We start from the raw sequence: 25704 nt of genomic DNA on the forward strand, positions 1-25704 counted from the left end.
GTTGTCTACCCAATGTCATAACTCAACATCATCATTGTCCTCATCTTTTCTTAGTTCAGGGACTACTGTGGGATCTGTCAGAGATGGGACTGGCGCGGCACCCCCAAGGCCATGGAGAAGTGTGACCTGGACAGTCCCTTCTTCGAGGGCCACTTCCTCAAAGTCCTCTTCGACAGAATGGGCCGTATTTTGGATCAGGTGAGTTTGAAGTCAAGGAAAGATCTCAGATTTCCAGAAGATTCTCTGTTAAAAGTGCTTCTTAGTCCAAGACTAGGTTTAATCTGTGTCAGGAACACCGGCCCAGAATGTTCAGACAGGGTATCAATTGGATTAAATACTTAAATCTGCTTTGTGAGTTTAGCGATATTGTGGTAATCTTGACTCATCATGGTGTACCTGAGCTCACTGACTGTCCTTTCTCTGTCCTCCAGCCTTATGATGTGAACCTGCATGTGACGTCAGTGCTGTCCAAGCTGTCTCTGTTACCCCACCCACACATTCATGAGTACCTGCTGGATCCCTACATCAACCTGGGCCCCTGCTGCAGGTCCCTCTTCTCCGTCATCGTCAGGGTATGTTGAGGAATCAACATGAGCAGATACTCAGATACCCTCTATTGATCTCTCATGAATTGATATTGAAGTTATTGTAGTAAGGTAGTTAAGGTTGTGGGCCTATGGAGGAACAATCTTTGTTGAGTAGAGTCAATCTTGAGTATCAATTTAGTTAGGGCAATTATGTTGTAGTCATGTTTATGTAAACATAACAATTTCCTCAATCAGGTTTCCAACCATTTTATGCGAGCAAAGTACATGTTGGATAAAGAATGTTATGACAGGCCTGATGGAAACATTTTCCGGTCGACTTTCCAAATGTCGACAAAACTAAATATGCGAGACAAGGTGTCAGTAAAATGAATTAATGTGAGAAATGTCGGTGGAAACGTTTTTATGCGCAAATATGTATATAACGACCATCATATCAAAGTAAACTTGGAGTCACGCAGTGACATGTTGTGTGGTCCTCCCACAATGAGTCGGAAAAGCATGCAGTTTATTTATCAAGCTACAAATGAATTAAGTTACGATGAACTTCACAGGGTGGTGAAAGTGCAAGGTGATGAGCTTGATGCTCCTTTCCAATCAACATTGAGGGTCTTATTCTGGTGACCTGACAAATAAAAACGATCTCATCATAATAATCTCATCATGTAGGCTATACGTGCTCTCTAGCCATTACTGTACCTGTGAGCTGTTGGCTACTAGATAACGCAGACATTTTTTTGTTGTTGTGAGGAAACCACTCAGTAGAGTTGAAAATGCAATGGAAACCCATTTAAGTTGTGTTTTTTATTTGGCACATGGGAATTTAACTGCAAAAGGTGTTTTCTATGTACTACGTCGTCACACAGCCCCTTTTATCTGCAACAAGTCAGTTTGATGGAAACTCCTCTGGTGGGAAAATGTGCATATTGTTTTATGCTTATTTTAGAATATTCGCATGAAAATCTCTTGCCAATTGGATGGAAACCCAGCTATTGTCGGTATTGAACCAGCTCTGAGCCTTTTTATACTGTAACACTGATTTGCCCCTGTGCATTTCACTCTTGTCAGGTGGTTGGGGACCTCATGTTGAGGATTCAGCGCATCCCAGACTTCACACCCAAACTCCTGCTGGTAAGAAAGAGACTGCTTGGCCTCGAACCAGAGGGTCTGAAGTAAGTACTCTGTGAAAGGTTTCTGTACTTCACAAAATATAGTAAGATGTGTTGAATTCAGGTAGAAAAGATATGTTTATGTCAGGTAGCTACTAGCCAGATGTATTTAATTTGAAGTGGATGTGTTAAGGTTTGACAGTTTCTCCAGGGATTTTTTCTGCCATTTAAACCCTTGGGTGGGCCACCTAAGCGGGCTGCCTAAGTACGTACATGCAGTGTCTTCGGAAAGTATTCAGAACCCTTGACTTTTTCCACATTTTGTTACATTACAGCTTTATTCTAAAATTGATTTAAAAAAAAAAAGAATCATCAATTTACACACACTATCCCATAATGACAAAGGGAAAACAGGATTAAATATAAATACACATTCATAAGTTTGAGGTCACTTAGAAATGTCCTTGTTTTTGAAAGAAAAGCACATTTTTTTCGTCCATTAAAATAACATCAAATTGATCAGAAATACAGTGTAGGCATTGTTAACGTTGTAAATGACTATTGTAGCTGGAAACGGCAGATTTTTATGGAATATCTACATAGGCGTGCAGAGGTCCATTATCAGCAACAATCGCTCCTGTGTTCCAATGGCACGTTGTTAGCTAATCCAAATGTATAATATTAAAACACTTTTTCAATGATGTTAGCACAGCTAAAAAACTGTTGTGCTGATTTAAAGAAGCAATAAAATGGGCCTTCTTTAGACTAGTAGAGTATCTGGAGCATCAGCATTTGGGTTTGATTACAGGTGCAAAATGGCCAGAAACAAAGAACTTTCTTCTGAAATTCGTCAGTCTATTCTTGTTCTGAGAAATTAAGGCTATTCCATGCGAGAAATTGCCAAGGAACTGAAGATCTCATACAAAGCTGTGTACTACTCCCTTCACAGAACAGCACAACCAGAATAGAAAGAGGAGTGGGAGGTCCTGGTGCACAACTGAGCAGGAGGACACAAGTACATTATAGTGTCTAGTTTGAGAAACAGACGCTTCACAAGTCCTCAACTGGCAGCTTCATTAAATAGTTACCCCCAAAACACCAGTCTCAACGTCAACAGTGACTCCGGGATGCTGGCCTTCTAGGCAGAGTTCCTCTGTCCAGTGTCTGTATTCTTTTGCACATCTTAATATTTTATTTTTATTGCCCGGTCTGAGATATGGCTTTGTCTTTGCAACTCTGCCGAGAATTTCTTCTTTAATCAGGACAACAGTTTTCAGCTGTGCTACCATAATTGCAAAATGGTTTTCTAATGATCAGTTAGCCTTTTAAAATTATAAACTTGGATTAGCTAACATAACGTGCCATTTGAACACAGGAGTGATGGTTGCTGATAACGGGCCTCTGTACGCATATGTAGATATTCCATAAAAAAAACTGCGGTTTCCAGCTACAATAGTCATTTACAACATTAACACTGATCAAGTTCATGTTATTTTAATGTACAAAAGGTGTGCTTTTCTTTCAAAAACAAGGACATTTCTAAGTGATCCCAAACTTTTGAACGGTAGTATAGACACAGTTGAAGTCGGAAGTTTACATACACCTTAGCCAAATACATTTAAAATCAGTTTTCCACAATTCCTGAGAATGTGAAATGTCAGAATAATAGTAGAGAATGATTTATTTCAGATTTTATTTCTTTCATCACATTCCCAGTGGGTCAGAAGTTTACATACTCAATTTTTTTAAATGTTTACCTTTATTTAACTAGGCAAGTCAGTTAAGAACAAATTCTTATTTTCAATGACGGCCTAGGAACAGTGGGTTAACTGCCTGTTCAGCTCTAACCACTAGGCTACCCTGACTCGCACCATAAATTAGTATTTGGTAGCATTTCCTTTAAATTGTTTAACTTGGGTGAAATGTTTCGGGTAGCCTTCCACAAGCTTCCCAAAATAAGTTAATTTTGGCCCATAAGAATTTTGGCCCATTCCTCCTGACAGAGCTGGTGTAACTGAGTCAGGTTTGTAGGCCTCCTTGCTCACACACGCTTTTTTAGTTCTGGCCACAGATTTTCTATAGGATTGAGGTCAGGGCTGTGTGATGGCCACTCTCATACCTTGACTTTGTTGTCCTTAAGCCGTTTTGCCACAACTTTGGAAGTATGCTCTGGGTCATTGTCCATTTGAAAGACCCATTTGCAAACAAGCTTTAACTTCCTGATTTAATGTCTTGAGATGTTGCTTCAGTATATCCACATAATTTTCCTCCTTCATGATGCCATCTATTCTGTGAAGTGCACCAGTCCCTCCTGCAGCAAAGCACCCCACAACATGATGCTGCCACCCCCGTGCTTCACGGTTGGGATGATGTTCTTCGGCTTTCAAGCCACCCCCTTTTCCTTCCAAACATAGCGATGGTCATTTTGGCCAAACAGTTCTATTTTTGTTTCATCAGACCAGAGGACATTTCACCAAAAATTACGATCTTTGTCCCCATGTGCAGTTGCAAACCGTAGTCTGTCTTGTTTATGGCGGTGTTGGAGCAGTGGCTTCTCATTACTGAGCGGCCTTTCAGGTTATGTCGATATAAGACTCGTTTTACTGTGGATATAGATACTTTTGTACCTGTTTCCTCCAGCATCTTCACAAGGTCCTTTGCTGTTGTTCTGGGATTGATTTGCACTTTTCGCACCAAAGTACGTTCATCTCTAGGAGACAGAATGCATCTCGTTCCTGTGCGGTATGACGGCTGCGTGGTCCCATGGTGTTTATACTTGCGTACTATTGTTTGTACAAGATGAACGTGGTACCTTCAGGCGTTTGGAGGTCTTGGCTGATTTCTTTAGATTTTTCCATGATGTTAAGTAAAGAGGCACTGAGTTTGAAGGTAGGCCTTGAAATGCATCCACAGGTACACTTCCAATTGACTCAAATGATGTCAATTAGCCTATCAGAAGCTTCTAAAGCCATGACATCATTTTCTGGAATTTTCCAAGCTGTTTAAAGGCACGATCAACTTAGTGTATGTAAACTTCTGACCCACTGGAATTGTGACGCAGTGAATTATAAGTGAAATAATCTCTGTAAACAATTGTTGGAAAATTACTAATTGTGTGCATATATATGCACACAATTAGTAATTTTCCAACAATTGTTTACAGAGATTATTTCACTTATAATTCACTGCACACACACACATACACAAATTCAATCATTTATAAAATCAATGATTCAAAATATAAATAAAATATATATGTGTACAAGACATTAGGAACACCTTCCTAATATTGAGTTGAACCCCTTTTTTCCCTCAGAACAGCCTCAATTTGTCGGCATGGACTAAAAGGTGTCGAGCATTCCACAGGGATGCTGGCCCATGTTGACTCCAATGATTCCCACATTTATGTCAAGTTGGCTGGATGTCCTTTGGGACCGTGGGCCATTCTTGATACACACGGAAAACTGTTGAGCGTGAAAAAACCCAGCAGAATTGTTTTGTATACTCAGTGTATATAGTGAGGTTATTGACACCCTTGATCAAGATGAGCAATTATAAAATCAATAATTAAAATACTGAGCTAAATTACATTATTTTATACTAATACAGTTGCTCAGAGAAAGATACAGTGGGGCAAAAAAGTATTTAGTCAGCCACCAATTGTGCAAGTTCTCCCACTTAAAGATGAGAGAGGCCTGTAATTTTCATCATAGGTACACTTCAACTATGACAGACTAAATGAGAAAGAAAAACCCAGAAAATCACATTGTAGGATTTTTAATGAATTTATTTGCAAATTATGGAGGAAAATAAGTATTTGGTCACCTACAAACAAGCAAGATTTCTTGCTCTCACAGACCTCTAACTTCTTCTTTAAGAGGCTCCTCTGTCCTCCACTCGTTACCTGTATTAATGGCACCTGTTTGAACTTGTTATCAGTATAAAAGACACCTGTCCACAACCTCAAACAGTCACACTCCAAACTCCACTATGGCCAAGACCAAAGAGCTGTCAAAGGACACCAGAAACAAAATTGTAGACCTGCACCAGGCTGGGAAGACTGAATCTGCAATGGGTAAGCAGCTTGGTTTGAAGAAATCAACTGTGTGAGCAATTATTAGGAAATGGAAGACATACAAGACCACTGATAATTTCCCTCGATCTGGTGCTCCACGCAAGATCTCATCCCGTGGGGTCAAAATGATCACAAGAACAGTGAGCAAAAATCCCAGAACCACACGGGGGACCTAGTGAATGACCTGCAGAGAGCTGGGACCAAAGTAACAAAGCCTACCATCAGTAACACACTACGCCGCCAGGGACTCAAATCCTGCAGTGCCAGACTTGTCCCCCTGCTTAAGCCAGTACATGTCCAGGCCCGTCTGAAGTTTGCTAGAGAGCATTTGGATGATCCAGAAGAAGATTGGTAGAATGTCATATGGTCAGATGAAACCAAAATATAACTTTTTGGTAAAAACTCAACTCGTCGTGTTTAGAGGAGAAAGAATGCTGAGTTGTATCCAAAGAACACCATACCTACTGTGATGCATGGGGGTGGAAACATCATGCTTTGGGGCTGTTTTTCTGCAAAGGGACCAGGATGACTGATCCGTGTAAAGGAAAGAATGAATGGGGCCATGTATCGTGAGATTTTGAGTGAAAACCTTCCATCAGCAAGGGCATTGAAGATGAAACGTGGCTGGGTCTTTCAGCATGACAATGATCCCAAACACACCGCCCGGGCAATGAAGGAGTGGCTTCGTAAGAAGCATTTCAAGGTCCTGGAGTGGCCTAGCCAGTCTCCAGATCTCAACCCCATAGAAAATCTTTGGAGGGAGTTGATTTGCCCAGCAACAGCCCCAAAACATCACTGCTCTAGAGGAGATCTGCATGGAGGAATGGGCCAAAATACCAGCAACAGTGTGTGTGAACCTTGTGAAGACTTAAAGAAAACTTTTGACCTCTGTCATTGCCAACAAAGGGTATACAACAAAGTATTGAAATAAACTTTTTTGTTATTGACCAAATACTTATTTTCCACCATTATTTGAAAATAAATTCATTAAAAATCCTACAATGTGATTTTCTGTATGTTTTTTCTCATTTTGTCTGTCATAGTTGAAGTGTACCTATGATGAAAATTACAGGCCTCTCTCATCTTTTTAAGTGGGAGAACTTGCACAATTGGTGGCTGACTAAATACTTTTTTGCCCCACTGTATGTTCTTTAACAAGTAATACTTTATTTTCTCTCAAAGGCACGGTTCCAAATGTTTTGAAAGCCCTAAAGATTCTTAAAATGAAAATAGTCCAAAGTTTAGTATTTGGTCTCATATTCCTAGCATGCAATGACTACATCAAGGGTGTGACTCTACAAACTTGTTGGATGTATTTGCAGTTAGTTTTGGTTGTGTTTCAGACGCAGGAGGTTGGTGGCACCTTAATCGGGGAGAACGAGCTTGTGGTAATGGCATGAGTGGAAGGGTATCAAATACATCAATCACATGTTTTCCACGTGTTTGATGGCATTCCATTCGCTCCGTTCCAGCCATTATTTTGAGCCGTCCTCCCCTTTAGCAGCCTCCACTGGTTTCAGATCATTTGTTGCCCAATGGAAATGAATGGTAAATCATGTAATTTGTCATTTTGAAGTCCTTCTTGTAAATGATAATATATGATTTCTTAACACTTCTACATTAATGTGGATGCCTCCATGATTATGGATAATCCTGAATGAATCGCAAATAATCGTTATTATTTATTCACGATTCGTCCAGGATTATCCGTAATCATGGTACGAAATGGTTTGTATGGAATGTTTCCCCAAAACTTTATTACTTTTGCTCCATTTTTTTGTGTGGCGGGGTGTGGCTTGACACAATGAGTGACACATTTAAAGAGGAGTGGCCATGCTGACAGCATTCCCCAACCCTCAACCAACCCCTGTCCCTTCCCCTTTTCTGTGTAGCATTGGCCACATAAACACATTTTAGACCTAGTTCAGGTAGACCAAAGTATTTGATTGAAGGGGATGTGTTAAAATTTGACACTGTGCCTGCCTGGTCTTTCCCATGTAGCATCGACCACATGACCCTGCTGGAGGGGGTGATTGTACTGGAGGAGTTCTGCAAGGAGCTGGCTGCCATTGCCTTTGTCAAGTTCCACGCGTCTGCCTCCACCTCCCCCTAATCCAACCGGCCAGACAGGCCAGGACTGGGGTGGGGGGAGGGGAGTGCGGGCAGGGAGAGGACAGGATCAACAAACGACTGGTTACTTTCCACTGGTCATCCCTAAAATCGATTGTGCCCCAAAGACATACTGTAAGCAGGATATGTTTCATCAAATGTCTTGGGACTACAGATAAAGCATTTTGCCCCATGCCCTAACCAGAACAACAGTAAGGCTGGCAATCTGGGGCTAGAGGCTTTCAGGGTGAGGAAGAGGATGTGTGGATGGATGCGATAGGAGAGGGGACATTCTCAAGATGGTTTGAGCTGGGCAAGGCCTGCAGAGTCCCTGCGTGCTCTCTCTCTCTCTCTCGCCTTTCTGTCTTTCTCGCCAACCTAAACAAATATGATCACCCCTTCACTATGTGTGTCATAGGGAGAGAAATGTTTTTTCTGTATGTGTAGTAATTTAATTTTTTTTCATACTCTGCTGTTTGTAAGCGTCAATGCCTTAGTGTTGGATTATTACGCCTTTTCAGTCACTCTTTCAGGAGGTTTGTTTCCTAGTGAAACATTTTATCTTTAGCCCACATCTCTAATATATTCTTCTTCTGTCAGATTATCAATGTCAAATCACAAAAAATCTGTGGACAAGACAGCCCCTCTAATTAGCACCCATATTGCTTACCAAAATCAGGTAATTCACCCGATTCGTTAAAAAGAAAAGTACATACAATACAATGTAAAATTTTCTTATTTAACAAACAAAAAATGTATGAAGAAGTTCACTGTAATGTCTGAGATAATAAGATACTAGTCACGGTGTGGCAGAAGTGGAAAGTCCCTGTATTTATTTTCACAGTTTCTTTCAGGTTGCCTTTTTAACTGTCAGATATGCATTTTTAAAGAAAGAAAACCATTTTTAACCAATTTAATAGACAAGGTAGACAAGGAACTCTCAATGCAACTTAATTTGCAGAAAATGTGTCAAGTTTTGAATTGTCCCTGACTAGTAAACTTCACCGTGGAGATGTTCGTGTTAACATTGCTCAGGCTACCTACCTAACCATGTCAATGGTTGTGTATTTCTTATTGTTTGCACCGTCAACCTCACTAGCAATGGGATAACATTATAGAGTAATGTGACATCACATTGTGTAGAATGTGGATCCTGAAAAACAAACTGGATTTGGACATGGACTTCTATGTACATTTGCACTCATTACATATATCAGAATCTTTGCTTTCTTTTCGGATCTTCGTCGGCTTTTGAGGAAAGTGACGCCGCATTTCTTCTTCTTTTGCCTCTGTGACAATGTTATCGTTTAATACAGTAATCATTATTGCCGTTTCAAAATGTTCTCTGCTACATTGTACACTTATGTTGTCTTTTAATCTGTACTAGTGTAGTGGCATGGCCATCTTTCAGCGATCTTACATGTTATTCATTACTTGTTTATTTATAGGAGGTAATCTTAATTTTGGGGTTGGGTGGTCCTCAAAGTGGTCCTATTACATAAATAATTCTGTCTTGGTTAGCTTACATTGTGGCATGTAGGCCTACATGTAAATGTATGGGAACACAGTACATGAATTTGATATGTTCCTTCGTAAGCTACCATTTTATAAATGCAATTGGATACACAGTTTGTTTCCATAAGAGGTATTTCATTTACCAATAGTATTGTTTTCCAGCATGATCTTTGATGACGCAGAGGAAAGGACTCTGTGTCCTTAATGTAAAAAAATATATATAATGATGGAGGACACTATTGTGTGTGTGTGCTGTGTAGGTTAGAAGATTGTGTAACCAGGGTTCGTTGCAAGTACCTGTTGGAGTAATTTTGTGGAGGTTGGACACTTACACTTAATTATTTTAATCGGTCTGAATTAGGGAACTACACGACAAAACCGGTGCTGGGGATGTGTTGCTTGCCTGAACGCTTTGGGTTTGTACATGGATGGTGCCCAGTGTGTGTGTGTGGTTGTGTTATAGGGGATGAGTGTGTTGGTGTGTGTCTGTGTGAATGCTTGCTGTAGTACGCAGGCTGGATGAATCTCCATGAGGTCAGGAGTTTGAAATACTCCACATTAGCCGGGACACTGAACTTAGTGGCTAGTGCTGTTGTTCCTGCTAAGTTGACATAGCAAGTTGGCTTCCCTATACAGCACCTGGGGGAGTATGTCACAAAATAGGATCAACTTGTTAGCCAGCTAACTTGTTTGAATGTTATCTGGATAAATCTCTAGGAAGATATGGACATCTGATTGATTCCACGAACAACCCATTTGACCGCTTTAGCTTTATAAATGAACCAGATAATACGTTATTTCATTTTGATTAAAGTTAGCTGTCTACCTTGGTTGTCCTGCATTGTAGTATACCCCTCTGGCCGAATTATGCAAACGTTTGCATGAAATCAGATTTGCACATCGTCTTCATTCTTGTTCATATGTTGTACATATACCAATACTAAAAAGCTTTTTTTTTTTTTTTTTTTGTATCATGAACTCCCCAAAAAATATTAGGATGCACCTTTCAGGAGTGATTTGTCTACTTTAATGGATGAATTTTTTTTTAAAATTCTTAATCATGCACATTTTGTGATCAACGTTTCCAACCTTTCTGTACCTGTGTATATAGGCTATACGTGTACAATAGTAATATTTGCCAGGTGTAAATGCATGCATATCATTTATTGTAATTATGAAAGCAGCATCTCTCTCCTAGCCGAGGACCAGATCTGTTTGTGCCTTCTGGCCCAACTCCTATGGCCATTGTCACACTAATGACCATAGGAGTTGGGAAGACTGCACAAACAGATCTGTGACCAGGCTCCCTTCCCATCCATGATGATTTCTTAGCAGTCAGCACTTTGCTCCTCTTCTGAAGACACTGACAAGGAAATACAATGATGCCTTACTTCACATTGTGACATTAATGGTTTCACTGCTTGGCTTGGGTTTGTTTGTCACACATTGGATGCTCTATTTGTGAAAGGCATACTGAATTTCCTTGTCTGGGTGCAAGAGTCTAGTATTCAAAAAATCTGATGCCAACTTAGTTTATTTTCCTGTTCTGTATCCGCTTAGACCAATCACTGTATATCTTTGGTAAAACATGTTTGCTGCATTTAATTGTTAACCTAAAACTGGGTGTGAAATGGGTTACCTTTTTGGACTTTTTCTTGACCAGTATGATTTATTCTGTGATTAGTGCAATGGTATTTAAATGTAATATTAAGTTGCATGCTCATTCCTCATCACGCCTCTTGATGCTCATGATCAGTGTCTCGAAAGTAACTATCGCCGACAGGGTGGGTTCTTTTCTGCAGTTTCTCTCATACACTCAGGGGCATCACGTTTTCATTCTCATCTGCCATTTCTGGTTTATGCGTGCTACTTTTCGGTGTGTGTGTGTGAGAAATCATACAGGACATTATGGCTTTGTTTAACATCTTCCGTCCCCAATAAAAATACAGCTTTATTCATCAAGTTGTTTGGTTGTTATTGTTGAATCAAATTTAACAAATTGGATTATGGACAAAATGCATTGGAAGGTTTAATTAGTTTTTATTACAAAAGTTTTGTACATATGGTGACGTTTAGATTCAAAAGTACGAAAACAAAACTGCACAAAATAACCATTTTAATATTTTTACCATGACTGCACTTCCATTTATTCATAATCTCCTTTTTTAAAAGTTTTTGTTTTTGAGATCCATTAGAAGAATCTGAGATAACAAGTGTCAACTTCTAACCCACAAGACTTTGGCTGGGATTCCATCCAAAACCTCAATATAGCGCGCTTGACATTAAAGAATTTCCAATTGAGTGGTCGAAATCTGAACGTGATTTCCGCAACATTGCCTTTAAAAGACGCAATGTCTACAAACATGATCGGCTTGAATCTTGGCCTTTGATTGCAAATTCAAAGAAAAAAAAAGCATTACATGAACTTGCTCAATACATTGTCAGCTCTGTCCATATATACACAAAAATATTCCACTGACTGGAGAAACAATTTCCTGGGATGGGAGAAATACATGAGTTTAATGTACAGTAAAAGCTAAGGTCCAAGGCTCTTGCGTGATGGTTTGCAGAATAAACAGGCATTTCAATTCCCTTCATGAGAACGTAAACCCACAACTATGAAAAAGAGGCCCTGTTGGTAGAGAGAAAATGGTGCTCTCACTATCCCCAATCCACCTTGGTAAAGTGGGTCCTAACTGGGTAAAATACCATTATTTCTCCAAATAAATACTATGAAGTTATATAAGGCTTCCTTTAAAACTTGTAGTGGATTAACTGGGTTAACTAACTTTTTGAAGTACCCTTTAAAACCTCACTATTCTTCATGAACACAGTTAAATGTAAATTCCTAAGAAAATGCCAGCATAGCATGTTTAAATGGTTCAGAGGCAATATGACATTGGATGATTGATCAACCATGTTATAAGCAGACCTGGGTTCATATACATAAGTTGTGCTTGATTGAGCCTGCCTGTTGTGATGGAACCAATATAAAAGTCTCAAAAGTGCAAACCCCACCCACCTAGCATAATTAAGCATATATAATACATGAATCCAGGTATGGTTATAAGGAGACTAACAAACCCTTCATACAGTACTGACACCTAGAGAAAATACCCTTTTTATTTCAGAGAATAGCAGAAAACCATTCGAGTTCAGTGTTTTACCCTGGCATTATGTCCAATTCTTAACCGACACAGCTTGCTAGTGCCCTGCTACCAACTGCCCAGACTAGCGAAAATAACTTTCAGTAACCTACATGGCCATACAGGCACCAGTAGACACAGTCCTTCAGCACTGTGACTGGCAAGGTGTGAAGAGGTCATTGTGATTCATTCTAGAAAGATGTCACCCTTGTCAGTCAGTTTGGCACAAGCTGGCTTATATTTCACAATGCAGGATCCGCTTATCCAGCTAACTCAATTTAAATAATTAAATTATACATTTTTACCAGAAAATATTTTACGCTTCAGAATACATTATCTTGTAAGGTTAGTTCGCCAACTATAAGAAATAGCCCTCAGAACAGCCTCAATTTTTCAGGTCATGGACTCTACATGGAAGCGTTCCACAGGGAAGTTGGCCCTTGTTGACTCCAATGCTTCCCACAGTTGGGTCAAGTTGGCTGGATGTCCTTTGGGTGGTGGACTATTATTGAAACACACGCAAAACTGTTGCGCGTGAAAAACCCAGCAGTTCTTAACACAAACTGGTGCGCCTGCCACCTACTACCATACCCCGTTCAAAGGCACTTAAATCTTTAGTCTTGCCCATTCACCCTCAATGGCACACATACACAATCCATGTCTCAATTGTCTCAAGGCTTAAAATCCTTCTTTAACATGTCTCCTCACCTTCATCTACACTGATTGGAGTGGATTTAACAAGTGACATCAATAAGGGATCATAGCTTTCACCTGGTCAGTGTATGTCATGAAAGAGCAGGTGTACATAGTGTATAAATAATTAATTTATTCTATATGCAAATTACTTGCATATACAAAACAACTATATGCCATCGCACAAACAGGCAAAAAATACAATTTGATTCAATTAAAAAATAATTATGTACATTTACAAATGTCTTTAACCCCAAAGCCACCATACCCTTCCCATTTATAAATCCCACGTTTACGCGCACACACACACAAAAATGTCTCTTTGGCTGACGTGTGGAGCTGCAGCACCTGCATCATGTGCACTTGACAAATAATTACAGACCCCCACCCCCCCCCCCAAAAATAATACTATAGACAAGGTATTCCAAAAGGAGGATTTAGTGAATATCTCAATTCCTTTCTATGCTTTACTGAATGAATACATACGTATTTTCAAACATCTACTCACATACAAAGCTTAGCGACACACATACCCTTCCATGCGTGTGCATACATACATAATTGTAATGTAAATGCAACCCACAGAGCTGTAAAATGAAATGCTGATGGAAGGCATCAATAAATAGAGATGTCTGGGCCTCAGTGTGTCTGTCAGTCGTTCTTAGTGTTCTGGGTGGTGTCCAGGCTGACCACCTGCAGCTCTGTCAGGTTACTGCTGCTGCTGCTCAACTGCTGACCAATCACCATCTGCAACACAGCACATCAACATCAGCATGTGCCACTGAAGACCAATCAAAGTCAAAGAAAATTAAAGTGACATTGAGAAAGAAGAGAGAACATAACTCTGCTCAGCATGGGTCCACCACAGATAGAACAATGAGCTAGATGTATAAATCTGAACCATTCGGTTGGCATTTCCACTCAGCACCAAATATGGTGATGAGAGGAATCCCAGTGGCCGCCAGGGGGAGAAGATGGATTTTGCCCGACATTCTACGAATTTTCTCATCGATGAAACGGTTGATATCAATACAGTTTTCTGTTCCTAAAACAGTTTTGTAGACTTTACACTTTGCCAAAGTTGTTTTTAAATTTCATTGTTTAGGAGTGCAAGGGCAAATTGAGTTATTGCACACGTGCACTTGACAGAGTAGGCGTTGCCCAACGGAAATATGCAAATACATGCCAGAACGAGGCAATAGGATCGCAATAGCTCATGCTTGGCTCTGCCCACCTCCTTGCTTGTTCTGCCCACTATGATTAATTTGCTCCCATTGGAAACGACAGGCTGTGGTCTATCTTGGGTTAATTATAAAACATCTTTGGTTCCACTTTGCATGCCTTAATTTGCACTGTTGAGTAGACTATTGCCAGACAATACACCTGCCTAACATGGTTGGGGTCAATTCCATTTCAATTCTAGGTAATTCAGGAAGTAAACCAAATTCAAATTCAAAATGCTCCTAATTGAAAAGCATTGAAGATCATTTTAATTTTTGTGTACTTCCTGAATTGACTGAAATTGACCCCAACCCTGCTGCCTAAGCACATAATTATTGACATTAAATTGATTAACAAAAATCCTCTATTTTTGATAAGAAAGCTCTTTCTAAAAGCATCACTTTGCATGAGTTTGGTCATTTGTGTTGTTATAGTGTACGGTAGCTATTGTACTCCAACTAAGGCTCTGTGAAACACAATGGATTATATTCTGTTCCTAAACTTTAGTCATTCACTCACATTCACCTCTATAAAAAAGCCAATCTATTGAAATCTCAATCCTGCGTGACTTTGAATGACTTCCTCAATACAAATAAAAAAAAGTTTTCCAAAGAACATATGGCTTTCAATAATGTTCCGTGCAGTGTTGTCCAAACATGATTTTCATTTTTATTTAACGGTTGTTTAACTAGGCAAGTCAGTTAAGAACAAGTTCTTATTTTACAATGACAGTCTACCCCAGGCCAAACCCTCCACTAACCCTGACGACACTGGGCCAACTGTGCGCCGCCCTATGGGACTCCCGATCACAGCCTGTTGTGATACAGCCCGGGATCGAACCAGGGTCTGTGACGCCTCTATCACTGAGATGCAGTGTCTTAGACCGCTGCACCACTCTGGAGCCCCAAATGTCATAGGAGTCCACATACAGTAACAGTACAGGAGGCAGGCCAAACCCTCCCCTCCACAGTGATAAACAGTGCTCTGTCCGGATGCATTAGTGCATGTCAGTGGCATGCTGGTTGCAGAGAGAATATGAGAGTTTCACTTGTAAAATGTAGGTCTTGCCGTACTGGGTGTAGCTGCACTGCAGAAACAGGGATCTGCATGGTGCCCGAGGGTGCCGTAAGGAATACCTGAGGGACAGCACCTAGCCAGAGAGAGACAGACACATACAAACATGAACACAGCCCTCTTATCTAAACTAACATTTTACCACTGAATATATACAGAGACTATGTGCATGCTGTATAGGCTATACCACCTCACTTTGGGTCGGGGTCAAACACACTAGCCTGTCAGTCAACCTCCCGACTATATAGCTATATTCATACCAGATCTGGGTTAAAACAGTATGCGTTTTCATCCTTTGAGCATTTGATTAAGCCTGCCTGGAATGCCAGATAGGATAGGTTGCACTTTTTGGAGCATTTCATAGGTTAAACTCAACACACCCAGCTAAAAAAAAAAAATGAAAGAAAAAAATACTAATTGAACTGAGGTCTGAATCATATATCAATCAACCTCCCCCATCAACCCACAGCCAGTGTAGCCTCACCTGTGTCCCAGCGTAGCCTACTGTAGTCAAGCGTGGTCTCACCTGTGTCCTGGCCCTGTCCGTGGGACACCTGCATGGCCGAGGGGCTGGACGCGTACATCACTGTGTGGGGGTTGGTGTACATCATGTGCCCCGCCATGGACGTGGGCACAGACGATGTGACAATGGTCGCTGGGGGAGTGGGGAAAAGATATTAGTGTATAAGACAAAGTAAGAAGTTTAGAAGAGACATTGCCCACCAGATGGCACTGTATCACTGAGGGAAAATTCAATTCTGTTCAACTGAAGTTGACCCCTCATAACAGTATTGTAGAGTACAACCTTCCGCTCACTCAAGAGAGATAAGCTCTATCCAGAGTCTAACTTATCACACATAACCAGGGTTGTACAGCCCTGTGCTAGACAGAGGAGAGTTACCAGTGGAGACAGTCGAGGTCTGGGAGATCTCCGAGCTGCTGTCGTTGGTGTGTGTGGTGGGGTGTACCTGGATGGCCTGCAGCTGCTGGGTCATCCCTCCCCCTGGAGGGGAACAGGCAACACAAAACAGCTGATCACTCACCTGTACACTATTCTAATATTCTGTCGGAACTCTTATAAATGGTAGGAATATTAGTTTGCCCCATACAGTTTTGGACATGGTTTCATACACCTATGTACAGTCAACTAAAGTTCATGCCTGCCTCATGCCTGTTATTCCTTGTACAGTTGTGGCCAAAAGTTTTGAGAATGACACAAATATACATTTTCACAAAGTCTGCTGCCTCAGTTTGTATGATGGCAATTTGCATATACTCCAGAATGTTATAAAGAGTGATCAGATGAATGGCAATTAATTGCAAAGTCCCTCTTTGTCGTGCAAATGAACTGAATCCCCTAAAACATTTCCACTGCATTTCAGCCCTGCCACAAAAGGACCAGTTGACATCAGCTGACATCATGTCGTTAACACAGGTGTGAGTGTTGACGAGGACAAGGCTGGAGATCACTCTGTCATGCTGATTGAGTTTGAATAACAGACTGGAAGCTTCAAAAGGAGGGTGGTGCTTGGAATCATTGCTCTTCCTCTGTCAACCATGGTTACCTGCAAGGAAACACGTGCCATCATCATTGCTTTGCACAAAAAGGGCTTCACAGGCAAGGATATTGCTGCCAGTAAGATTGCACCTAAATCAACCATTTATCGGATCATCAAGAACTTCAAGGAGAGCGGGTCAATTGTTGTGAAGAAGGACCGTCTCCTAAAGTTGATTCAGCTGCGGGATCGGGGCACCACCAGTACAGAGCTTGCTCAGGAATGGCAGCAGGCAGGTGTGAGTGCATCTGCACGCACAGTGAGGCAAAGACTTTTGGAGGATGGCCTGGTGTCAAGAAGGGCAGCAAAGAAGATACTTCTCTCCAGGAAAAACATCAGGGACAGACTGATATTCTGCAAAATGTACAGGGATTGGACTGCAGGGGACTGGGGTAAAGTCATTTTCTCTGATGAATCCCCTTTCCGAATGTTTGGGGCATCCGGAAAAAAGCTTGTCCGGAGAAGACAAGGTGAGCGCTACCATCAGTCCTGTGTCATGCCAACAGTAAAGCATCCTGAGACCATTCATGTGTGGGGTTGCTTCTCAGCCAAGGGAGTGGGCTCACTCACAATTTTGCCTAAGAATACAGAATGGAATAAAGAATGGTACCAACACATCCTCCGAGAGCAACTTCTCCGATCCATCCAGGAACAGTTTGATGACGAACAATGCCTTTTCCAGCATGATGGAGCACCTTGCCATAAGGCAAAAGTGATAACTAAGTGGCTCGGGGAACAAAACATCAATATTTTGGGTCCATGGCCAGGAAACTCCCCAGACCTTAATCCCATTGAGAATTTGTGGTCAATCCTCAAAAGGCGGGTGGACAAACAAAAACCCACAAATTCTGACAAACTCCAAGCATTGATTATGCAAGAATGGGCTGCCATCAGTGGCCCAGAAGATAACTGACAGCATGCCAGGGCGGATTGCAGAGGTCTTGAAAAAGAAGGGTTAACACTGCAAATATTGACTCTTTGCATCAACATCCTGTAATTGTCAATAAAAGCCTTTGACATTTACGAAATGCTTGTAATTATACTTCAGTATTCCATAGTAACATCAGACAAAAAAATCTATAGACACTGAAGCAGCAAACTTTGTGGAAATTAATATTTGTGTCATTCTCAAAACTTTTGGCCACAACTGTACACCCCCCTCTGCAGCCAGACAGACAGGCCTATACCCAACCCCCCCCCCCCCCCCCCCCCCCCCCCCAAATGTGTTTTATAAAGCCCACAAGACACCAACCTTATCATCCTGCGAATCTCAAAAATCAACTGGGGGCAGGGACTTCCCTTACAGAGCTCCGGGATGCCCGCTTACCCATTAATAGAAGAAGGGGAAAACTTGTCTCTGTCGACCTACAGACAAACTAGTCTCTCAACAGACACAGACTAGTCTCTTTCTCTCGACAGACTGACCTAGGGAGACTGCAGCGGGGAATCGGAAGACGGCCTGCTGGCCCTGCTGTGTCAGTTGTGATGCGGTGAGCTTCTGGCCCCGCTGTCCCGGGATGGCCAGGGTGTGCTGGTGCAGCTGGCTGAGCGGAATGGTGGGGGTGCCGGGAGGGAGAGAAGTGCCTGCTGCAGGAGGGAAAAAAGGATGAGTGAGTGAGAGAGTGAGAGAGATTCAGCCTGCTGTCATAATGGGAGAGAAAAGAAGCCGGAGACAAAGCTCTGCTACGTCGGGACCCAGAACAACATCTCTGCGCTACTCAGTCGGTTAGCCACACTATCACTACAAGCAGACATCACAACAAGGGCAACAACAATACTTTAGAATGTCCGTGATTGCACCACTACATGAACCATTTTTTTTACCTTTTTTTTTACCTTTATTTAAATCAAACTAAGACTTCTTAAGCTTTAAGGTGGTTATTTCCCAGTATTACATGGCTGTAACAGCAGCTACCATTTCATGTCTTAAATTGATGGTAATTTTTACTAGTAGACCTGGACCTCCTGTACTAATTTGATCTCTTTTAATATCAATATAGCAAATCCTATTACAAGGGGCACATCTGGCTCTGTTTGAGCAGGGGCTCCATGAATTAAAAATAAATGATAATTTCACAATTGAACTGCCTAATCTTCACTGAATATTCATGACCAATTATAGGCAGAGATCGGCAGCCGACTCGGGGATGGCCATTGTGTTGGACCTCCTAATTATTCCTCTTCTAGAATGAAAATCAAAGGCATGAGCCCATTGGATGTAGATGTTCCCTTCGTGGATACTGGGGCTTTGTAATACATGTCAAATATAACCAAGCTGAAAGGGCTTCCTGGAGATGTGAAACGCAGAAAAATATAAACAGCTGTTTAAGTGGAAACGCAAGTCACGCTACTGCCACAAACCACCTCGACGTCGTGGCAAGATGATTCAAATTGAAATCATGTTGACGGACCAAATCTGGGTTCAAATACATGCTTAATCAAGTATTTGTATATATTTTTTCAAATTATATATATTTTTAAATAATAACCAAATCAGCAAATACATTTTGAAGTATTTAAATAATTTCCTATAAATACTATTTTAAACTATTTTCAAATACCCTAGAACCAAACAGGTCTGCTAAGCGCAAACTTGAATGTTGTGAAAATTCTGTACAACTTCCAGCTCGTGTTTACTGTGAACACTGAGGCTGTACCCACGCCATGTACCCACGCCAGCGTTGTAGGCACTTAGTTAGTTAACTTCTTATGGCTGGGGGCAGTATTGAGTAGCTTGGATGAATAAGGTGCCCAGAGTAAACAGCCTGCTCCTCAGTCCCAGTTACTAATATATGCATATTATTAGTATATTTGGATAGAAAACATTGAAGTTTCTAAACCTGTTTGAATGATGTCTGTGAGTATAACAGAACTCATATGGCAGGTGAAAAACCTGAGAAAAAATCCAACCAGGAAGTGGGAAATCTGAGGTTGGTCGATTTTCAACTCAGCCCCTATTGAAGATACAGTGAGATATTCGTCATGTTGCACTTCCTAAGGCTTCCACTAGATGTCAACCGTCTTTAGAAACTTGCTTGAGGCTTCCCCTTTGAAGGGGGGCTGAATGATAGAGGGGAATGAGTCGGAGGTCTGCCAGCAGCCACGAGCTGGTCACGCGCATTCACATTCCATTGCTTTTCTGAAGACAAAGGAATTCTCCGGTTGGAACATTATTAAAGATTTATGTTAAAAACATCCTAAAGATTGATTCTATACATCGTTTGACATGTTTCTACGGACTGTAACTGAACTTTTTTACATTTCTTCTGCTCCTAGTGAACGCGCTTCGTGACTTTGAATTTGTTTACAAAACGCACTAACAAAAGTAGCTATTTGGACATAAATGAATAAATCAAACATTTATTGTGGAACTGGGATTCCTGGGAGTGCATTCTGATGAAGATCATCAAAGGTAAGTGAATATTTATAATGTTATTTCTGACTTCTGTTGACTGCACAATATGGCGGATATCTTTTTGGCTTGTTGGGCTCTGAGCGCCGTACTCAGATTATTGCATAGTTTGCTTTTTCCGTAAAGCTTTTTTGAAATCTGACACAACAGTTGCATGAAGGAGAAGTGGATCTAAAATTCCATGTGTAACACTTGTATCTTTGATCAATGTTTATTACGAGTATTTATGGAAATTGATGTGGCTCTCTGCAAAATTACCGGTTGTTTTTGAAACTACTGAACCTAACGCGCCAATGTATAATGAGATTTTTTGATATAAATATAAACTTTACCGAACAAAACATACATGCATTGTGTAACATGAAGTCCTATGAGTGTCATCTGATGAAGATCAAAGGTTAGTTATTAATTCTCTCTCTATTTCTGATTTTTGTGACTCCACTCTTTGGCTGGATAAATGGCTGTTTATCTGTGACTTGGCTCTGACCTAACATAATCGTTTGTGGTGCTTTCGCTGTAAAGCCTATTTGAAATCGGACACTGTGGTGGGATTAACAACAAGATTACCTTTAAAATGGTATAAGATACTTGCATGTTTGAGTAATTTTAATTATGAGATTTCTGTTGTTTGAATTTGGCGCCCTGCACTTTCACTGGCTGTTGTCATATCGATCCCGTTAACGGGATCTCAGCCCTAAGAAGTTTTAATCACAAAAATGGAGGATTAGCTGATAACTATGAAAAAAGCATTCTGGATAATATAGAGAATCTGGAACTATTTATTGAGCAGCATTTTGATATGCTCGAAAAAAGAAATGGATACATCGAAGTGAACAAGAGAAGACCCTTCCTCGAGTTCTGCGAGCGAAACTGAAGGGAAGCCGCCGTCTAAAATTCCAAATTTAACACCGGAAGGGGACGTTTTTATAACTCTGCCTCCAGAAGATAGCATTGCTTACAAGTATGAACGAGCAGTTATAAAACTGGATATATTACCTGTGCTACTGGGGAAGGTTGAGGTCTTAAAAACAGGAATGGGTTACAGTAATAAAATGGAAGAAATATGAGCGGATAATAAGACATTGAAAACTACCGTGGACTCTACTGAGAGCTACGGTATGAAAATAAAACAATGAAAGCCGAATTACTTGATCTAAAGAGCAGAAGTATGGAAAATTATATTGTTATAATGGGAATAAAGGAGGATGAAAACAAAAACTATCAGTCAACGGAGGAAAAAGTCATGGTGTTCATGAAACGTAATCTCAAAATGATGGACGAACAGGTGGAAACCATTGATTTTCAAAAGGGCACATCGTTTCGGTGGCAGAGCAGAGGGGAAGGTCCCGTCCGATCGTAGCTATGCTAACCCACTACAAAATGAAAATTGCCTTGTTACAACACAGGGTAGGGAATTGAAGAACACCCCATTCTCTATTAATGAACAATTTCCCCATGAAATAGTGGAGACGACGTGCCCTGTACCCCAATATCAAAAGGCTCCAAGCAGAGAAGCAGAATGTTCGTCTAGTGGTCGATAAATGATATGTAAATAACCAAATGTTCAAGGACTTGGAAGATTACAACATGGCTGTGAGTGATATAGCTACCCCCTGTTGTTGAAGTAGTCCCGATACATATTTGCACTGCATTACACAGTACAAATATGGATTCATTTGTTTTTTACCGCAATCATTTTTACATGAACAACTTAATTTATGTTTATTCATGCAGTATGGAAACATGGACTTCAAATAAAGTTGGATTTATGGTAATGCAGAATGGGTATGATGAACTTAGCCTTTTTCTATTTAGGCTATATTGAATTTTGGACTATATGGACGTAATATTAGGTTTAGATTTAAGGGAAGGCGAAGATGGGTAAGGATTACCTTTTTTCTTTATGAATTTGTATTTATTTAATTTGAAGATTATACATTAGAAATACCAAGGTTGTTTTTTTAGTTTGATATGATACATGGCCTAATTGTAGAGGTCGGGTATACTATGACTTAAAAGCTGTTATATATAGTGGTTAGAGCGTTGGGCCAGTAACCGAAAAGTTGCTGGATCGAATCCCCGACCTGACAAGGTAAAAACCTGTCATTCTGACCTGAGCAAGGCAGTTAGCCCACTGTTCCCCGGGCTCTGAAGACGTGGCTGTCAATTATGGCAGCCCCCAGCACCTCTCTGATTGAGAGGGGTTGGGTTAAACGCGGCAGACATATTTCAGTTGAATGCATTCAGTTGTACAACTGACTAGGTAGACCCCATTTCCTTTCCCTTTTCTATAGTGGGGCTCTTGTTCGACGATGTGAATCGGAACGATTTGCTTTTAAGATAAAACTTAATAAATATGAATAGATTTATTATAGGGCTAGGACAAAGGATTATATAATGAAAAACCTGCCTAGGTTCTTTATTGGAATAGGCCTATATGCTCCTAAAATAATTGGTGTTATTACTCTTTTACATTTAAAAAAATAAATCTCAATGTAAAACATGTAAATGAGGATTATTGTTCCGATACACACCAGCAAATGGATTGGGTATTGTCAACAGGGTTGTTGTCTCTAGTGTGTGGCAGGCTGGTTAACACTGGGATAAAGTGATTAAATTTAACGGTAGCACATTACAGTAACTGGCTTATGGAAGCACTTCTCTAAGTGAGAGAAAGGTATATTATATATTTATATAAAAGCTATTAATGCTATGGTGATAGAGCAACGACCCTGGAATAAAAACAAAATGTGTGTGGGTTGAGAGAGGGTTGGTTTTACAGGTTTACTCACTCTGGATTGTCAGTACAGCATGTATTTTTGGCTATCGTGCCATGGCTGTGTCAGAGTCGATTGTAAGTTAAACTTAGGCTGCCCATAAAGGAATACCCAAGACATATTTTTACTTGCAGTCATTAAAATCTATGTTCCTTTTTCCTTCTACCTTTTTTTTGTCAGGAATACAACAGGATATAATGAGGACAACATGAAATATGTCTTGCATGTAATGGACATTAAAAAAGGACTGGTCTTATGATATTATTTAGGTTGTTTTCTCTTCATTTTTTCAAAGATTTGTCCTCCGAAGAGGATGGGTTGGTAGTATTATTTTTAAAGTTAGTTTTAACAGTGGCCAAGTAGGCTACTGTGGCTATTTGATCAAAATGTAGGCCTACTAGAGTGGCCTACCATAGAAAAACGATGGATAAAATGCATCCCATATCATTTTAACACGGACAAATCAGTTATATCATTCAGCCTACAGTAGCAGCCAATGTGTGGAGTTAAATGTATACCTACATTCCATGAGACATTTGAAGAAAAAAAACACGCAGGTCTTGACATTTACCTGATATCTACTTGTCCTTCAGACAAGGAGGTGACTGAAAATGTTGTTTGATGCAATAAACCACTTTCCAAAATAAAATGCATTATTATTCCCATAACATTATTACAGAGAATCAGACAAATTATGCTACCCTCTGCATATTGGCTATTTAGCTTGTTCAAGCCCATCTCAAAATACAACACTGCCCCTGTAAGACAAAAAATATATATACTTCACAGCGGTTTACATGGGACAATGATTCTCTACACTATACTTGCTTGTTTTGTCACATAAACTGAAGTTAGGCCACTATTAGAATTTTAGCAACCAGGAAATGGCAAAGCGATTTCTGCATATTCCACCTGTAATACAGTTAGAGTTTAATGGCTGTGACAAAACAGAGGATGTGTAACGGTTTTCTAGGTGTGAAGGATAGTCGGACCAAAATGCAGCGTGGCTATTGCAATCCATGTTTATTTAATAATAAAGAAACACAAACTTTACAAAAACAATAAACGGAATGTGAAAACCGAAACAGCCTAAACTGGTGCAAACTAACACAGAGGACACTAAGGACAATCACCCACAAACACACAGTGAAACCCAGGCTACCTAAATATGGTTCCCAATCAGAGACAATGACTAACACCTGCCTCTGATTGAGAACCATATCAGGCCAGACATAGAAATAGACAAACAAGACATCCAACATAGAATGCCCACCCAGCTCACGTCCTGACCAACACTAAAACAAGGAAATCACACACGAACGATGGTCAGAACGTGACAGTACCCCCCCTCCAAGGTGCGGACTCCGGACGCACAACTTAAACCTATAGGGGAGGGTGTGGGTGGGCATCTGTCCGCGGTGGCGGCTCTGGCGCTGGACGTGGACCCCACTCCATAATAGTTTTAGTCCACCTCCTTAGCGTCCCTAGATAGGCGACCCCCCTTAATGGCGGCTCGGGACAGAGGGGCAGCTCGGGACTGAGGGGTAGCTCGGGACTGAGGGGTAGCTCGGGACTGAGAGGAAGCTCAGCACTGAGAGGAAGCTCAGCACTGAGAGGAAGCCCAGGCAGGTAGTTGGCTCTGGCAGATCCCGGCTGGCTGGCAGTTCTGGCAGATCCCGGCTGACTGGCAGTTCCTGGCTGACTGGCGGATCTGGAAGATCCTGGCTGAATAGCGGATCCTGGCTGACTGGCGGATCTGGAAGAGTCTGGTTGACTGGCAGATCTGGAAGAGTCTGGTTGACTGGCAGATCTGGAAGAGTCTGGTTGACTGGCAGATCTGGAAGAGTCTGGTTGACTGGCAGATCTGGAAGAGTCTGGTTGACTGGCAGATCTGGAAGAGTCTGGCTGACTGGCAGATCTGGAAGAGTCTGGCTGACTGGTAGATCTGGAAGAGTCTGGCTGACTGGCAACTCTGGCTGCTCCATCCATGCTGACTGGCAACTCTGGCTGCTCCATCCATGCTGACTGGCAACTCTGGCTGCTCCATCCATGCTGACTGGCAACTCTGGCTGCTCCATGCTGACTGGCAACTCTGGCTGCTCCATGCTGACTGGCAGCTCTGGCTGCTCCATGCTGACTGGCAGCTCTGGCTGCTCCATGCTGACTGGCAGCTCTGGCTGCTCCATGCTGACTGGCTGCTCCATGCTGACTGGCGACTCTGGCTGCTCCATGCTGACTGGCGGCCCTGGCTGCTCCATGCTGACTGGCGGCCCTGGCTGCTCCATGCTGACTGGCGGCCCTGGCTGCTCCATGCTGACTGGCGGCCCTGGCTGCTCCATGCTGACTGGCGGCCCTGGCTGCTCCATGCTGACTGGCGGCCCTGGCTGCTCCATGCTGACTGGCGGCTCCTTGCAGACTGGCAGCTCTGGCGGCTCCTTGCAGACTGGCAGCTCTGGCGGCTCCTTGCAGACT

At 41.4% G+C, this 25704-nt stretch overlaps 2 protein-coding genes across 9 annotated transcripts in view; one reads left to right on the top strand and one right to left on the bottom strand.

Annotated features, from left to right (window-relative positions):
- Positions 1–11311, top strand: part of LOC139409118 (FHF complex subunit HOOK interacting protein 2) — a 32042-nt gene extending 20731 nt beyond the window's left edge. The window contains exons 15-18 of the mRNA XM_071153852.1: positions 55–198; positions 432–572; positions 1614–1717; positions 7731–11311. Coding sequence (XP_071009953.1) covers positions 55–198; positions 432–572; positions 1614–1717; positions 7731–7842 — 501 coding nt within the window. The 3' untranslated portion in view covers positions 7843–11311. The remainder of the gene's footprint in view (positions 1–54; positions 199–431; positions 573–1613; positions 1718–7730) is intronic.
- A 60-nt stretch (positions 11312–11371) lies between these two features.
- Positions 11372–25704, bottom strand: part of LOC139409125 (serum response factor-like) — a 78931-nt gene continuing 64598 nt past the window's right edge. Inside the window, exons 4-9 of one of the 8 annotated variants that reach the window (XR_011634362.1) lie at positions 18469–18630; positions 16389–16490; positions 16014–16142; positions 15487–15563; positions 13060–13939; positions 11372–13024 (exon numbers count right to left, since the gene is read on the bottom strand). Coding sequence is in view for 4 of the 8 variants with exons in the window: in XM_071153869.1 (XP_071009970.1) it covers positions 13844–13939; positions 15487–15563; positions 15972–16142; positions 16389–16490; positions 18469–18630 (608 nt within the window). In the remaining 4 variants the exon portion in view is untranslated. Of the gene's footprint in view, positions 13940–15461; positions 15564–15971; positions 16143–16388; positions 16491–18468; positions 18631–25704 lie in introns of all 8 variants that reach the window. The other 7 variants (XR_011634363.1, XR_011634360.1, XR_011634359.1 and 4 more) reach the window with 7 other exon arrangements.

The sequence above is a fragment of the Oncorhynchus clarkii genome, chromosome 1 (genome assembly GCF_045791955.1).
Source record: "Oncorhynchus clarkii lewisi isolate Uvic-CL-2024 chromosome 1, UVic_Ocla_1.0, whole genome shotgun sequence".
Taxonomy (NCBI): Eukaryota; Metazoa; Chordata; class Actinopteri; order Salmoniformes; family Salmonidae; genus Oncorhynchus; species Oncorhynchus clarkii.